This window comes from Hevea brasiliensis, chromosome 1, assembly GCF_030052815.1.
Source record: "Hevea brasiliensis isolate MT/VB/25A 57/8 chromosome 1, ASM3005281v1, whole genome shotgun sequence".
NCBI classification, from domain to species: Eukaryota; Viridiplantae; Streptophyta; class Magnoliopsida; order Malpighiales; family Euphorbiaceae; genus Hevea; species Hevea brasiliensis.
This window is the reverse complement of record NC_079493.1, coordinates 21,902,677-21,920,901: the sequence shown is the minus strand read 5'-3', so window position 1 is coordinate 21,920,901 and position 18,225 is coordinate 21,902,677. Positions and strand designations below refer to the sequence as shown.

General features: G+C 34.0%; 1 protein-coding gene across 1 annotated transcript; it reads left to right on the top strand.

The window, feature by feature from the left end:
* The first annotated feature begins 1,681 nt into the window (after window positions 1–1,681).
* LOC131183050 (chromatin structure-remodeling complex protein SYD-like) lies at window positions 1,682–4,295 on the top strand. Its single transcript, XM_058152825.1, has 5 exons — window positions 1,682–1,717; window positions 1,986–2,201; window positions 2,478–2,582; window positions 3,617–3,721; window positions 3,923–4,295. The coding sequence occupies exons 1-5, from the start codon at window positions 1,682–1,684 to the stop codon at window positions 4,265–4,267; spliced, it is 807 nt and encodes a 268-aa protein (XP_058008808.1). The 3' UTR covers window positions 4,268–4,295.
* The last annotated feature ends 13,930 nt before the right edge of the window (window positions 4,296–18,225 follow it).

Here is an 18,225-nt window from a genome sequence, read left to right as displayed (position 1 = left end):
TATATCTGTTTTGCAGATACACAAAAACAAATTGTATTCAACGCATCGGGAATGAATTGGAGTTGGGGTTTCGCATCTTTCATTCCTCTTAGCAAATTAAAAAATCCTTCAGAAGGGTATCTTGTGGGAGATAGCCTTATGGTTGAAGCTGAGGTTCTTGTTTATAATGTCCAGCAATACAGCTCAAGGGTTTACACTGAGGAGGAAGTTGCTAGAAATGAATCCGAGCCAGCGGCTGCAACTGCATCTCCTTTATCACAAAAGGCTACTGAAGCAAAGGTTTTTATTACATTTTTAACCCTATTAATAGTAGAGCTTGTTTATTTGTGAAAAACATATTTTTATTTTTTATTTTTTAAAGAAGTTTTAATTTTTCATTTTTTTTTTATGAAATATAAAAAGAAAAACATGAAAAACGAGTTCATTTGTCACTAATAGAAAATAATTTTTTAATAAAAATTAAAAAATAACGTTTTCATAATTAAAAAATATATTATTCTAAATTATATTTAAAAATTAATTTTATTTTTGAAATCTTTAATATGTGTTATAATAATATGGTTAAATTTTTTATAATTATAAGTAAATGTTTTCTTAAATAATCATTTAATTTTGAGCATAATAAAAATTATAATATAGTTTTGATGATAGAAAATATTATTTTGCATTCATTAGAAACAATGGAAAATACATCTTTTGTTATAAAAGAAAACAATGAAAAATAACTTAAAACTGTTTTCTAAATTTTAGTTTTCAGTTTTCTTAAAATATTTTCTGGAAAATTACTCCAATTCTTCTTCCATTGTTACTAAAACTCCTTCCTCATATGATTTCCTAAATAAAGCACAAGTTTTAACATCATAAATACTTGATGTTAAGAACAATGTTCAATAGCAACATGATGTTATCACCTGTTTAGCAATGGTGTTTTAGACTTACTCAAGCAGTGACCCTAAAAAGGAAATAGCTAGTACAAAACTATCTGAGCCAGTGGCTGTACCACCAACTGTTATTGAAACTCCTTTAACAACTAAACCATTGAAGGAGACTAAAGAGCCCATTCAAACTACTACTGCCACCAGTGATCAAGTGATCAAGTCATCAAGTCATCGCCACCTCCTTCAATGATTGCTAAGACAATGATTCTTCCAAAGGTAATTCTGTCCATTTATATAGAAGAGGCTTTGATACCTCCACGTTCTATAATATTGCTCAAGATTCAAACTCTGGAATTTTTGGTCGGATCAACCTAAAACTTGATATTTTAATATTGAATAGACATTTCCTTTTGTTATGAAGGAAAACTGTTTTCCAAATTTAAAATTGTTTTTCAAATTTTAGATTTCAGTTTTCGTAAAAAAATGTCCAAAAATTACTCCATTTTTTCAGTCGTTACTGAAACTCCTTTACAACAAATCCTTTGAACCAGACTAAAGAACCCATTCAAGCTACTGCTCCCACCAGTGATCAAGAACTCATCAAGTCATCATCACTGCCTCCTTCAATTACTACTGAGACAAAGATTCTTCCAAAGGTAATTCTGTCCGCTTTGTACATTGCTTACATAGAAATGGAGTCTATTTATTAAATTAGTATTAAATTAATATATTGCATAAAAAATATTCAATTAAAATGAATAATAATTGGTTATTACTATTTTTAATTCATTGTTATAAGGAATATGATAGATATTTATGACACAATTATTAATTTCTTTGTAGAAATATAGAGGAAAAAATTGTAAATTTTTTATGTATTTTCTTTCTCCTCTTTATTTTCTTTTCTTTTCGAATGAGGAAAAAAAATTTTCATTTCATTACATTCATTTTTCTCCCATCCAAACAAAAGGGGTGAAAAATAACAAGCTATTTTCTTTCCTTCCTTGTATGATTTCCTAAACAAGGCACAAGTTTTAACATCATAAATACCTGACGTTAAGAATAATGTTCAATAGTGTTACCATCTGTTTTGTAATGGTGTTTTAGACTCACTTAAGCCGTGACCCTAAAAAAGAAGTAGCTAGTACAAAACTATCTGAGCTAGTGGCTGTACCACCAACTGTTATTGAAACTCCTTTAACAACTAAACCATTAAAGAAGACTAAAGAACCCATTCAAACCACTACTGCCACCAGTGATCAAGAAGTCATCAAGTCATCGCCACCTCCTTCAATGACTGCTGAGACAATGATTCTTCCAAAGGTAATTCCGTCCATTTATATAGAAGAGGCTTTGATACCTCCACGTTCTATAATATTGCTCAAGTTTCAAACTCTAGAATTTTTGGTCGGATCAACCTAAAACTCGATATTTTAATATTCAATGGACATTTCCTTTTGTTATGAAGGAAAACTGTGTTCCAAATTTAAAATTGTTTTTCAAATTTTAGATTTCAGTTTTCGTAAAAAAATTTCTAAAAAATTACTCCATTTTTTCAGTCGTTACTGTAACTCCTTTACAACTAAACCTTTGAACCAGACTAAAGAACCCATTCAAACTACTGCTCCCACCAGTGATCAAGAACTTATCAAGTCATCATCACCGCCTCCTTCAATTGCTACTGAGACAAAGATTCTTCCAAAGGTAATTTTCCTTCCTTCCTTGTATGATTTCCTAAACAAAGCACAAGTTTTAACATCATAAATATTTGATATTAAGAGTAATGTTCAATAGCAATAGCAAGTTACCACCTATTTTGTAATGGTGTTATAGATGTTTGTTTATAGGTTTTTATGCATGAACTATTATTTGTTGCTGATTTTCTAAACATTTTATATTGTCGCAAGGGTTTTGTGGTCGCCGGACGAATTCTCACTAAAGTGGGAAAAGTGAGGAGTCGCCACTTTAATTTTGAGGAAAATTAAAGAAAACCTTTTGTAAAGATTAGAACCACTTTGAAAACAGATATTATAGGTTCGAGGTCCGTATACGGGTGGGGAAGGTGTTAGGCACCCCACCTCGTCCCTCAATGAGGGTAAGCAGATTTAATGTTGTGCTCTTTATAAATTAAAATTGATAATTAAGGGGTGGAAAGATAATGTTAATCCTTTGTGCCGATAAAAGGGATATTTGATGTTTCACTATTTTGGGTTGCCTAAGAACACGAGTACATGAGATAACCTGTCAGTGAATAAGTGTTGTATAATGGGTTTTTGTTGGGGGTTAATTCGAACATTGAAGTTGTGATATTTTAGTTTGGATTTGAACTAAGAGAATTCAGGTAAGAACACTCTCCCGATCTCTTAATGTATTATGTTTAAAATTTAGGCAGAGGATTTCGGGTAAGAACTCTCTCCCGATCTCCACATATTTTATTAATATTTTGTCCGAGAACTCGGGTAAGAATTCTCCCCCCAATCTCTTAGTGTATTAAGAATTTTAAGTTGATAACTCGGGTAAGAACTCTCCCCCAATCTCTTAATGTATTCCGTTAAAGATTAGACTGAGTTCGGGTAAGAACTCTCCCCCGAGCTCTTAATGGGTTGCGTTAAAATTTAAACTGAGTTCGGATAAGAACTCTCTCCCAAACTCTTAATGTGTTGCGTTAAATTTCTAAAAAATTACTCCATTTTTTCAGTCTTTACTGAAACTCCTTTACAACTAAACCTTTGAACCAGACTAAAGAACCCATTCAAACTACTGCTCCCACCAGTGATCAAGAACTTATCAAGTCATCATCACCGCCTCCTTCAATTGCTGCTGAGACAAAGATTCTTCCAAAGGTAATTTTCTTTCATTCCTTGTATGATTTCCTAAACAAAGCACAAGTTTTAACATCATAAATACTTGATATTAAGAGTAATGTTCAATAGCAACAGCAAGTTACCACCTGTTTTGTAATGGTTTTATAGACATTTGTTTATAGGTTTTTATGCATGAACTATTATTTGTTGCTGATTTTGTTAACATTTTATATATTGTAGGTTCTGTCTCACTTGGCAGAATTAAAAGAGAGTATTCCTGTGGCTGCAACTATTGCAAAAACTGCTCAAGCTCACAGAACATCTCTTTCGGGGAAAACCACTGATCTTGAAGCAAGATTGGCACAAAGAGAAAAGAAACTAAGTTTCTTGGAGACTGAATTCTCTAGACTTTCCAAAGAAGAAGAAAAAGTAGAGGCTCAATTTCAATTCTTAATTACCCAGAAGGAGAAAATTCTTGCTAATAAGAAGTATGTTTTAGCTGACTTGGAGAAAACAAATGATGAAGCTTTAAAAGATTTGGAAGAATGGCGAAATCTGGAAAGTGAAATCAAGCAGGTGAATTAAGTGTCCGTTGGAAACTCTTCAACGAGGATTTGGGTCTTGGAAAGCTTAATATTCTGTAATTACTTCTATCACAGCCCGATCCCATAGGCTGAACAGGCACTAAGACTTGAGCCAGTATAAAGCCCCCGAGGCCCGTAGTAAGTCTTACTGTTCATAGATCCATAACCAAGGCCAAAAAACTTAGGCCCAACATGTAAATAAAATTAAATAAAATAAAATATTTTTATTCGGGTCAACCCAACCCGATAACCATAAAAAACTGAAGTTAGATGAGCCTCTCTCAACCCTGATACCATCACTTACAAATTGTTTAAATATCATACTAATCTTCATTTATTAATCTCAAAAATTTAAATTAACACAATTTCTAATAAGATCCATACTACTACTAACACATGCGAAGTTCTATATTTCAAATTTAGAATAGTAAAACAATTAAATAACTGATGTTAAACCTACAAGGAAGAAGGCAGATTGCTCTATAAAAGAACTCCTCCTGTAGCCTGGAAAAATAAGTGAACAGAAGTGAGCGTTCGACTCAGAGAGTAAAATACCAATTTTAACTACAATTTCTATAGCTACCTAGAGCTAATATATCCTAAGGAGTGGAATGTAATACCATCAAAATTTTCATACACATTACATCATAACAGCAAAAAGGTAAATTTGGAGCACTCACACACCCATATAATATTCAAACAGTGCATATATGCGAGTTGATCGTCTATACAGCTCTCTTAATCCAACCTCTGCCAGCGAGTGTCTCTCAAGCCGGACTTTCGCTTGATAAACCAAATGCAGGAGCCAGCGAGATCATCTCGAGCCGTGCCTACTCCGACTTATCCATAAAGGACCGGGTCCCAGCGAGTGTCTCTCAAGCCACATTTACCCATCCTATCCATACCCACTACCACACACCATGATCACGCCAACGCACGCACACTGCTCCAATTTATCATAAACAATATCCATGGCACTTCATTAATTAAGAATGCAATATAAAATATGTCTAGTGTTTAACTACATAGATACATATTTATAAGTAATGCATGTACATGCCTGAACATATAATAATATTGAAATTATAATTAAAATTAATATTTTACTCACAGATTAACTAGAAACTACTGTAGTGGCTGAGGGGAGGAGGAATGACTCCGATCACCTAGATAATTATGTTATAAATTTATCAATGTTAACCCAAATTAAAAATTTTAAAGAAACAAGGACACCCTAATTTATGCCAAAAATCCGGTAGAGTCTCTCATGTACCTAAGACCTACCCAACCTGTAAAGTAGTTCAAATCACCGTTATAAAAGCACATATCTCAACCTATATCTCATCAACAACACAGGGCCCCTCCTGGGCCTTCCAATCCAAGCAAAAACTCACAAAATTAAAAATTACATTTTAATCCTTGAAATTAACCTTTTTGCACAAACCACTCAAACGAGCTCTAAAAATTTTAAAATTTTGTCCTGCTGTCCTTAATAATATTATAAGGCTATTGCAAAATGAATCATAATTTTTTGATCATCCATAAATATTTTATAAGCTTATTCCTTCTTATTCTCATCATTGTAACTAAATCTATTGAGCTCTTCTCCTGTCCTTTGGATCTTATCCACTTCCTTTTTCTGTTTCAGCTATTTTTGATATCCTTTTTACCTACTGTACTTATTCTTTAACCTCTGTCCTCTCTCATTCTTATACTTTTTCCTTCAAGGATGTCCATCCCATCATCAACTTTATCCTTCTTTTTATTTCGTAGTCCTATCTTAATGACTAGTTCCATTACTCCTGGAATTCTAACCTTACAATTGACTTCTACCAGCACATTCTTTATATTATGTAACACATGTAATTGACCATAGAAAATTCTTTTTGTATCCCCTTTCCCAACTTAACTATCAGAACATTATCATTCCCTACTAGCCTTATTAGGAAATTGCTCATCTTGGATGGATAGGAGCCCCCAGAAACTATAAGTTCCATATGAACTAACACAGTTGTGGGAAATGTGTGCCATGCCTTAATTCCAAACAAGATACTTCACGTGTTTATTCTCCTTAATATAATCACATATACCGCCCATAGCTTTCCAAACTTTAGCCTCAACTTTTCCCATTAGCAACAATTTCATTCACTGTAACTCATTAGCAAATAGCACTTCCTCCAGCTTATAGTTCAAAAGGGTTGTAAGTCCTGGTAACTAGCTCGATTTCACTCCTGTCACCTCTTTGATCATTCTTTCATAGTTAACATTAGGTACACCCTTATCGTCATTTTCACCTCAAAAGATTGGATATGTACTAACGCCCATCAAATTTTCAATTAATTGGGTCACTTTGACATGATTTCTCTTTTTAACATATTCTCTTATAATCGAAACACGAGCTAATTTGGAAAGAAGGAGAAATGTTCTCCCACCATTGATGGTATACCATTGTTTAATAAACAAGGTTTAGCTCATACTCCTTCGTCTCCCTTTTTAGTTTCATTATTTCTTTGTAATTATTATGCTTTATTACAAGATATCAGTTGTATCTATCATTTGTTATACTATTGTCCTACCTGACATATCATCTTAGAATTTACTATTTCCTTTTTACTCTTCATTTATCTTCCATACTTATAATTATTTGTCCAATGCTCCTTATACTTAGTTATATTCTAGAAGATAAAAGCACTCACAGATTCTTTTAGATCTACTCCAATCTTACTAACAATCACTCCTTTAATCCATGTACTTCTCAATATCTTATAATTACCTTATACCTATCTTGTCCTATTCTGACCTTTACTAGCGTTCTGCTACATATTATCATACTATTATTTATTTATTTATTTATTATTTCTCCCTCTTTTTTTTTACATAATTATTTTATCGATTACACTGAAAATATCTGTCTAACTCTAATTTTAGACTCTAGGTTTAACAATTCTAAATTTTAACATTAAGCCTCTGTGACATTATCTCTCATTCTTTTCCCTCATCTTGCATATTTAAATCCCTTATGTTGATTTTTATTCAGCTTACTCCTACTGATCTTGCTTCTTTATCTGATAATACAATTCAAGTTACCACAGCACGCTCAATAGCTACTACCTACTTTGGTCGCACACCTCACCTAATTTCCATTATACTATCAACAACCAAAAGGGTTCTTATGTCATTGCCCCATTATCCTACCTTGGGGGTAGAAAACAAATAAGGTCTAATCCAGATCCTGTAACTCTAAGCTCTAGGTTCAGGCTCTTAACACTACATCAAATATGACCTGCTCTAAGTCCTATACTTCTGGGTTCCATAACTTGACAATGTCCTTCCTAATGCCATCCTTTTCTATGCTCTCTATCCTTACTTTTTTGTTTATCTCGTTTACCCTTCCTAGAAACACATTCACCTCCTCAGTATCTTGGCTCTATTCTTCCTAATCTTATCCTAATCTATTTTTTCCAGTTTATTCTTTAGCCAACTCTTTTTATCTTACCCAAATCCAAACTTTCACTCTTTCATTCTTTAGCTCTATTTTCTTTTTGAACCTGATTGTCATGTCAGAAACTTATACCTTTTCACTATCCCTACCACGTCATCTATACCTCAATGTTACTCAAAATTGATCCTCTAACTACCCTAGCTAGACTTCTACTGGCATTCAAGCTATCTCTCCTACTGCATTTGAACCGCACTCCATATATATATATATATATATATATATATATATATATACATTCAAGCTATCTCTCCTACTGCATTTGAACCGCACTCCATCTATATATATATATATACATATTCTATGATTTATCGATGTTAACTTTTGTCCTTTTTCTTTTACTTTATTTGGAGTATACTTTTGTCTTAAGCATTAAGAAGCTGAGGATAAACTTAGGGAATAACAATAATACTTCTCCTGTGTGATCTCTGTTCTTACCCTTTTGGAATACTTACTAACCCCTACTACCTTAGGGAGGGGATTTGTAGCAACTCTAATTTCTCATATCCATTTAATTAACTGAAACTTAAAATACTAGGTATCCAAACCTGTCATTCAATTTAAAGGCTTACATACATCTTGATCTTACATCTTATGATTCCTACATGGAACTCAAACCCTCTCCAGAACACCTGAGCTAACAATTCTATCTCACACAATAGTCCCATCTGAGAAACTATTCCATAAGTCATAATTATCAGTAATAACCTTCTATCCCTTCTGAAAAGATAGGACTATACCCTAACTTACTGTAACAAAGGTACAACATTTACCACCTTGCCAAAATCATGTCAAATTAATGACTCTCTTATCATATCATAGCTCTGTAAATCATCAATTCACAATTCTGACCTTCTCTAGGTAGTAGGGTTGTACTTTACACCTTGCAGATACCCACAGGGTATACTATTCTCACTAAGCTCTAAGCAAAATGTCTGTCGTACTGCAAAAACCATCCAAAATTCCATACTGAAGACCAGATAGTCTCACTCTATAGATGTGACCTTTACTTTGCAACTAATCTGCAACTTCTGGTCTGATGGCAACTCTTGATGTCACTCTAGCTCATGCTAGGGTAACCGAGTCACTAACTCTAGTTACCACCCAACTGTGACCTTTCAATATTCTAACTCTAGACCTCTAACCAGGAGTTCCCAACTCCTCTGTAGATATAGAACTCTGTTTTGGCATAACTATACCAAAACAAATGCCATCCGCAAACACCCTTATTATAAAGCACTACGGGGATACACGCAGCTCTACACAATAATCTCATATCGATAGTGTAATCTGTAGCTTATAGAGCAGACATCGAGAACATTGTATAGTTACTACGATACGTCCTGACAGACTAGGTCTCACAATCTCTTATCTCTCTTAAATCTACTGACATCATAAACTTACTCTGACTGGGTCATCCACTGATGACTGCCAGTAGTGGTATCCTCACCCTTATAACTCACCTTTATGTACTCATGCCTAGCATTAGATAAGTACACCACTTAAACCCATACTGATAGAAATATAGCATTTCTTGAAGTACGTATTTCCATGGCAGACCTCAACACATCTGCTAAATCTATTTCACGTCATCATGTACTTCACAAAATTGAGGTGCTAAACTAAAGCACTCTTAAACTACTCAAGGAATAATGCAGAACCTATAAGCAAGGAATTACAAAAGAAGACAAAATAGGATCCTATACTCTGCATTTAACATCCTAGCAAGACTCCTTTTACACTCCCAAGTATACTATTTCCCATGAACTAGAGCCTAAGCTCTGATACCAACTTTGTCATGACCTGATCCCATGGTAGGACCAAAGACTAGGACACAGGCTAGCATAAAGCCCCCGAGACCCGTAGCAAGCCTTACTATTCCCAAATCCATAACCAAGGCCCAAAAACTTAGGCCCAACATGTAAATAAAATAAAATATAATATTTTTATTCGAGTCAAACCAACTCAATAACCGTAAAAAAACTGATGTCAGAGGAGCCCCACTTAACCCTGATACCGTCACTTACAAATTGTTTAAATATCATACTATTCTTCATTTATCAATCTCAAGAATTTAAATTAACATAATTTCTAACAAGGTCCATACTACTACTAATAAATGCGGAGTTCTAGATTTCAAATTTAGAATAATAAAACAATTAAATAACCAATGTTAAACCTGCAAGGAAGAAAGTAGGTTACTCTGTGAAAGACTCCTCTTGTAGCCTGGAAAAATAGGTGAACGGGAGTGAGCATTTGACTCAGAGAGTAAAATAACAATTTTAACTACAATTTTTATAGCTACCTAGAGCTAATGCATCCTAAGGAGTGGAATGCAACACCATCAAAATTTTCATACACATCATATCATAACAGCAAAAAGGTAAATTTGGAGCACTCACGCACCCATATAATATTCAAACAGTACATATATGGGAGCTGATCCCCTATACAGCTCTCTTAATCCAACCTCTGCTAGCGAGTGTCTCTCAAGCCGGACTTTCACTTGATAAACCAAATGTAGGGGCCAACGAGATCATCTTTGTAACACCCTCCCGGTAACCACTCCGTACATTCTACTGTTCCGGTGACCGGTGTCGGTCCGGACAGCTAGAACGTCCAGAAAAATAATTAAACTTAAGTGAGGGACCAAAATTTACTCAAATATTAATAAGAAACACTTAGTAAAAATTTTAGAAATAAAATACTACTAAGTCAAGCAGTAGGTGCCCAAGCGAGGGTAAGGAGGAAGTTGCGGTTCTGCATAGCGAGGAGCCCTAGACCCGGGGGAAAAATTATAAAATAATTTTTGGGACTCCAGAGAAGGGTTATTGAGGTTCCCATGGCATTAGAATGCCAAGAAAATACCTAGAAAAATTTTTCAATCGGTACAGACGATTTTGACCCGTTAAGCCAAACGGAGGGCATTTTGGTCATTTCGCCTTCTGAGGTGATTTTTGGCCGACTTGTCCAGTTGAGTAAATAATTAATATGACATAAAATATGAATAAATATTACTAAAAATTAAAGTGAAAATGAGTAGAGAAGAAAAGAAAAGAAAAATGAGAATAAATGTCAATTTTGACATCATATGAGGTCATTTAAAAGCTTCCCACCAATTAGAAATTGACAAGCCAATTAAAATGAGATAAATATAACTAAAATGAAGTAAAAACAAAACACCATTTCTGCAATTCTCTTCCATATTCCCGTAACCCATTTTCCCTTCCACCCAAACCACCATGAAAGCTCACTAAAGCTCCCAAACCTCACCTTATTTCACCTCAAAACCTTATCCTCTCTTCACTAAAAATTATACCCACACCAAGGAGGAGTGTTTGGCAGCCAAGAAAAGGAAAGAAAGTGAAGTTTAATCTTGGAAAATTCTGCCATTAAAGAGGTTAGTGCAACTATATACATAAAACTCTTTAATTTCATGATTTGTGACTTGAAACTTAGTAAGAATTGTAATTTAATTGAACAAAAACTCATGTGTATGATTATATGAAATTATGCTGCCCTAGTTAAGGAATAGAAATAGAGTGTTTGATGGACTTAAAGTGAACTAGAGCTTAGGTTTAAAGTGTATACTTATATATATATAGAGAATGAAAGAGTTAATAAGGGTAATTGTGAAAACTTTGAAATTTAGCTAGGGTTTGGGAGTGAAAAATTTGATTTGGCTTATGGAATGATTAAAGAACATTCTAATGGTCAATTAGTGACCATTTGAGGTATGTTGACCATAATTTGAGGTACATTAAAGTGTTACAAACTGAAATGGTTGGCTGCCTTGTGAGTGCAGCAATGGACTGAAATTTCAGTCCAATTACACAGCCATAACCTTGGCTGTGTTGGTCCAATTGGTGTTTGGCCAATTGGACATGAAACTAGGCTTATAATGGCACATTTTTGCTGAAGAAACCATGCCCAAAAGACCAAAGCAAAAGGGTCAAAACTCAGCCACAATCCGGATGCCCTGCACTGAATTCTGCAGAATTTGCCAAATGAACAGTAACTGTTCATTTGGCCATAAGTCACTGTATATTTGGTCAATTGGTCTGAAATTTTTACAGAAACAAGTTAAGACATAGACAAACAACTTTCATGAAGGAACCTACCCCAAATTATGGCCAGAACCCATTCAACCAAGTGACTCAAGTCACTGTTCATGCACTGTAGATATAGTAAAATTCTGCAGAATGCATATCCGGACAGCTTGGGTTTTTGGGCCATATCTGGAGCTACAAAACTCCAAATGGAGTGATTCAAAAAAGGAAATTCATCTAGACAAAATAAGGAACAACTTTTATGTTTTACATTTTTTCAAATTCCAACAGTAACAGTGTCCAATGGAACAGTGAAGTTATGGTACAAAATCTGAAAAATCTGCTCCTTTGGTTTAATGCTTAGAAATGGTAAAAACACTTAATGCCAACAAGTTTTAAACACCAAATGTGGTATGTTGGGAGTGCCAAAGTCAATGTACACCTTTTTATTCAAAAGTCAACATTTTTGTTGACCAATGATGAATAGTGACACCAAAAAGTTGAAATTCACAAATTGAAAAATTTAAAAGTTTCAAATGCCCTAGTATACCTAACAAGATTGGTTTGGATAGTTTGGCATGCCAATAGGGTTCGATTAGCGATCGCACATGGCAAAAATGCCATTTTGTGATTTCATGGCTTTTAGCCATTCGACTTTGTATTGAGACTTGGCCTGGTGCACGATATTATTCTGACTTGTTAGGCTACATTTACTGCCGGAAGATGCATATGTGACCGATGGTGTGACGGCCGAGGTACTAGGTACCCAGCGCGATTTACCCGTTATCGATCCGATCGTCTAGTGTAGGTTACTTGGGGCAACCAAATGAATAAAAGTGAACAAAGTTAATGAATTAATGAATATACCAAGATCAAACAAAGAAAGCATACACATTGTATACACATTTATTTTCTTGCTATTTTCTTCTATTATATTATTGCACCACTAAGCATTATTGCTTAGCGCATTGCTTTTGCCACGCGTAGGTACTGGAGATTCCGGCCGTGAGCCCGATGAACCACGTGGGTGAGTCCATCAGCGATTCTGCTCGGTGTCCGTGTCACCTCACTACTGCGATTGCATCGGTAGGGCACTAGGTGTCATTTTGTCATTTTGATATTTTGTAGATTTGTATTTTCTCATATGTATTTGAACTCATGTAATATATTTTGATGTTTATGTAAATAATGAAAGTTATGACTATGAATGCAAGATTTGAGCATGTATTTATTGCTTGTATATGAGAAATGGATGTTGAGAAATGAAAAGGTTGTTGAAACCTGAAACTGAAAAATTGTTCAAATCTTGATATTGAGTTTTGTGATGATATTAAAGTTGAGAATGAATGAATTTGTTTATTGGAAGTGTTTTTAACGAGTTAGAAGAGCAGTTTTCTCCATTTTTAGCCAGGTACTCACGGATTTTCCTTAAAATTTTCGAAACCTTAAATGAATGATACTTTTGATAAATGGTTTAAATAAATTGTATTTCATAAATTATATGCAAAAGCATTGTCTAAATTAATTGAGGAATATTAGAGTGTGCCGGTACACCAGGTGGCATTACTTACTCGGGTATACTGTACACGGGTAAGGGGTGTCACATTTATGCAGCTCAATTGGTAAGAGGCGAAGCAAATCCGTGAGGTGATATGGGTTCGAATCCTAGCTCTGCAGGGCGAAGGGATTGAACTCCACCAAAGCGGACGATCTGGATTTGAGTTGCATCGCCGACCTCTAGAGAATGCAGGCAAGATGGCCACCCATAGAGGGGCTTGAGCTGGGGCCCACTAAGTCGGGGTGTGACAATCTTAAGTCGTGCCTATCCCGATTTATTCATAAAGGACTGGGTCCTAGCGAGTGTCTCTCAAGCTGCATCTACCCGTCCTATCTATATCCAATACCATACACCACACGCATGCGCCAAGCATACGCACACTACTCCAAATTATCATAAACAATATCCATGGCACTTCATCAATTAAGAATGCAATATAAAACGTGCTTAGTGTTTAACTACATAGATACATATTTATAAGTGATGCATGGGCATACCTGAACATATAATAATATTGAAATTATAATTAAAATTAATATTTTACTCACAGATTGACTAGAAACTGCTGCAGTGGCTGAGGGAAGAAGGAGAAATGACTCTAATCACCTAGATAATTATGTTATAAATTTATCAGCGTTAACCCAAATTAAGAATTTTAAAGAAACAAGGACACCCTAATTTATGCTGGAAATCTAGCAGAGTCTTCCCTGTATCTAAGGCCTACCCAAGCTATAAAGTGGTTCAAATCACACTTCTAAAATCACATATCTCAACCCATATCTCATCAACAACACAGGGCCCCTCCTGGGCCCTCCAATCCAAGCAAAAACTCACAAAATTAAAAATTATGTTTTAATCCTTGAAATTAATCTTTTTGCACAAACCACTCAAACAAGCTCTAAAAATTCTAAAATTTTGTCCTACAGTCCTTAACAATATTATAAGGCTATTGCAAAAGGAATCATAATTTTCTGATCATCCACAAATATTTTATAAATATTACTCTAACCCAGTACAAGGCAAAATTTGAGCAATGTAAAGTTTGGGTTTACCCATGCCAAATCTGACACCTGAAACATGTCAAAGCGTGCAGCGCTAAGATTGACCATAATATTGACCACATTCGAGGCGGGCGTCGACGGTTGGATCACGGCTAAAAATGCGGTCCCGGCGTTAATAACCTCTCCTTGATCCGATTGCATCTAAATTAAGTCCAAATTTTGTTAATAATTATCATAAAATTATTTTTGAATTTTGGGAATAGAAAAAGTTCGAAAATCTCACCAAGCGATTTGGATCGTCCGATTATCACCTTTTTCAAACGGTGTCCAATCGGAGCGGAACATGTCCTATCTCAAAGATTTCACCATCCTGAGTCCATCGGTGGCGTCGGATTTACTGTTCGACAGTCAGATCAATCGAAAACTTGCCGGAAAGCCCACTACCTAATTTTCTCTCTCCTCTTTCTCTCTCTTCAAAACTAGCCTGAAACCTCCATGGAACGGAGCAGTGCCAGTTGAGATGGGAAGCCCGTGGTCCCAGGAGTTGAGCGCCACCCTTCCCATGCCGATAGGCCGCCGAAAATGGCCGAAAATGGCCTTAGAAGTCCTCGCTGTTGCTCTCTCTCTCTCTTTAATTCTTGTCGCCACTTCCTTAAATGCATCGCCGTTTCTGTCACTTTGGTGGTCACCCGTTCACGCTGAAGCTGCTAGGGTGGTCACGGGCAGGGGATCTCTCACCGACAAGAAGAAAAACGGGAGGGAGGAGGAGAGAGATCAAGGAGAAAGGAGAGCAAGGGGGAGGCTGTGCACTGCGTTTTAGGTTTCTTTTTTTTTATATAAATAATATAATATAAAATTAACTCAATAACTAATATTAAAATACAATTAAAATATTGAATTAATATATTTAATTCAATGAAATAATTAAACTAAATTTAATTTAATTTAATAATAAATAAAGCCTTCAAATTTAGTCTTGATATGCAAAACAAGATAATAATAATAATAATAATAATAATAATAATAATAATAATAATAATAATAATAATAATAATAATAATAATCAAGTTAGATAATATTAAAAACAATATTAAAATACTATATATGAGGGAAAAATTATAAAATTTGTATTTTAAAAATTGGGTTATTACAACTTCCATGTTGTTAATTTCATGGATTTCTTATATTATATTAATGGTCTCCAAATTCATCGCAAATTGGCGGTGTAATTAAGTGTTATTTAATTTTATTTTAATTTTAATGCTCATCTTGATTGAATCTAAGTGAAATCCCACTACTTATGCTCTCATCACTTAATTTTAAGGCCACAATTTTGTTGACATGCATCACTTTTATGTCCATAATTTGTCTCCAAAGTTGGGGGATAGAAATTCACATGTTAAATATATATTTTCAAATAAATGGTTCATGTTATTTATGGCTGTAAATGAGTCAAGCTGCCCCAGATTTTATTTGATAAAAGTTCAACTCATTTTAGCTCGTTCTAAATGAGTCAAGCTTGAGCTTGCAAGTATTTAGCTCGTTAAGGCACTTGAACTAGCTTGTTTGCAAGCTTACAAATTGATTTGTGAACAAGTTTGCGAGCTGGCCCATGAACAGGATTGCAAGTTGAATTGTGAATAGGCTGATGAACTAGCCATGAATAGGCTTGTGAGTTGGCCTGTTTGAAAGCTCACGAAAAGGCTCATTTAATAAATTTGCGACCAAACTCAGTACATAGGCTCATAAGTAGGCCTGTGAGCTGGCTCATCTATAAGTTTATTTATATTAAGGCCAACTAGAAAGGAAAAGCCCAACGCTTTTGCTACTTGGCAATTATAGCCAAAAGTTCTAATTTTAGACCACATATATCAACCTTTAAGATTGGGAGCAATAGTATCCAAATTAACCCCACAATTTAGGATTAATTTTATTAACGGCAACAAAATGCATTGACTATAAAATAATTGTTGGCTTCTGTTTGTTATCAATTATTGCTCTAGTTGGACAAAATTCAAAATCCCTCAAGTTAATTTTAAGGTTTTGGCTATTAATGCTTCCATTCTTAAAAGTCGGGATATATAGTTCAAAATTAAAACGTTTGGCTATAATTGCTAATTAGCGAAAATGTTTGATCTTTTCTATCCAATAAGCTTTATATTAGTTGCGCATTTTCTAATAATGTACATATATTAATTTTGTTTATGATTATTTCATATAATAATATATTAATATAACTATTTTTTAAAAAATATTATAAATCTTTATATAATTAAGTTATATAAAATATAATTATTTATATTTTGAATTTAATATATATATATATATATATATATATATATATATATATATATATATATATATATATATATATATTGTAACAACCCCCGATCCGGTAGCATAACAGCTGAACTGGGAGCGTTACTTGTAATTTCCATAACCTGTAATAAGAACTATATCTTAATTTCATATGAGTATTCCATACTTATCACATAAAAATTGTACCAAAAGTGATTTAAGCAAAATACAAACTTTACATAACATGTCATTCACTTAGATACAACTTTCATCATTAATTACTTATACAACTTATACAAAAAGAATCATTTACAAGTAAAGAAAGCTAACCCTAATTAAACTCTTGACAAAATACTGCTCCTCTGATGCAGACCTTAATGATCTACTTTCTATGAACCCTCAGCTTTAGTACTTGCATGAGGTTAAAACCCATCGTGTTAAGTATATAGCTTAGTGGTGCATGTCTAGCTTAAGACGGCTAATTAATAGTTGTCTATAACTATGCATATTGTAGGCATTTAACAACTAATTAAAATAATTTCAAGCAAGTAATAATTTATAACAACTTTACAAAAATGTATAAAACATTTCACTGTAACTATTTAATTGAAATCAACTGATATTGCTCATGAAATATGCTTATAGAAACAAGTTATCCATTAACCAAGGTAAGATCCAAATTTACAAACAAATAAGCAACTTATTTGACATGAATATTGGTCATTTTATTATTTCCATTTAATAGCCCAATTCCTTCCTAGTATAACTTTCCTTATACCGGATACTGAGATTTTAATGTGAAACTTGCTTTCAGATGTCATCTTATATTTTCCCTTTACTACAGCAACATCTTCTTTTGCATGTTTTCTTACGTGTCCATTTTATCACTGTAACACCTTTTCTCAGATGTCATCTTACGTGCCCTTTTTAGAATCAGTACGTATATTGTGACATCGTCTTTCAGATACCGTCTTTAAATCATCAAAGATATAGGTTCAATTCATTTTGCATATCTGCTAACTTACTTCCCTATTTGGCATGCTAAACTATCCGATTTCTATTTTCAAGCTAGATGGAATTTTGGGCCTTAAAAATCTTATAACATGATCATGCATATTTTCAACATTCTTATGTCAATAAAATAATTGACACTCATTATCATAACATCAATTCTTATCATCACATAATCATTTGCATATTTCAAACAAGAACATAATTATATAACTTATCATTTCATTTAACAAAGTGGTAGCACCCCATTACATAGCATTTAGAATCAATCAAATCACTTTCCAATAAGGCAGATTTCTCAACTCATATTGCAACCACAATTAGACCTAGAGAAAGACATTTTCAAGACCAATTCCTTTCATAAAACATGTCAATTTATGTCTTAACTTTCCAATAAGTGATTTCTCAACTCATATTGCAACCACAATTAGACCTAGAGAAAGACATTTTCAAGACCAATTCCTTTCATAAAACATGTCAATTTATGTCTTAACTTTCATTAAAAATTAGTTTGATCTAATTTAGACATGTAGGAGTTCATGT

Bases quoted from the DNA above. Each gene is read 5' to 3' on its own strand.
- LOC131183050 (XM_058152825.1), top strand. From the start codon at position 1,682: ATGATAGATATTTATGACACAATTATTAATTTCTTT. The intron at 2,202-2,477 runs GTAATTCCGTCC...CCTTTGAACCAG, and splicing joins AGACAATGATTCTTCCAAAG to ACTAAAGAACCCATTCAAAC. The intron at 2,583-3,616 runs GTAATTTTCCTT...CCTTTGAACCAG, and splicing joins AGACAAAGATTCTTCCAAAG to ACTAAAGAACCCATTCAAAC.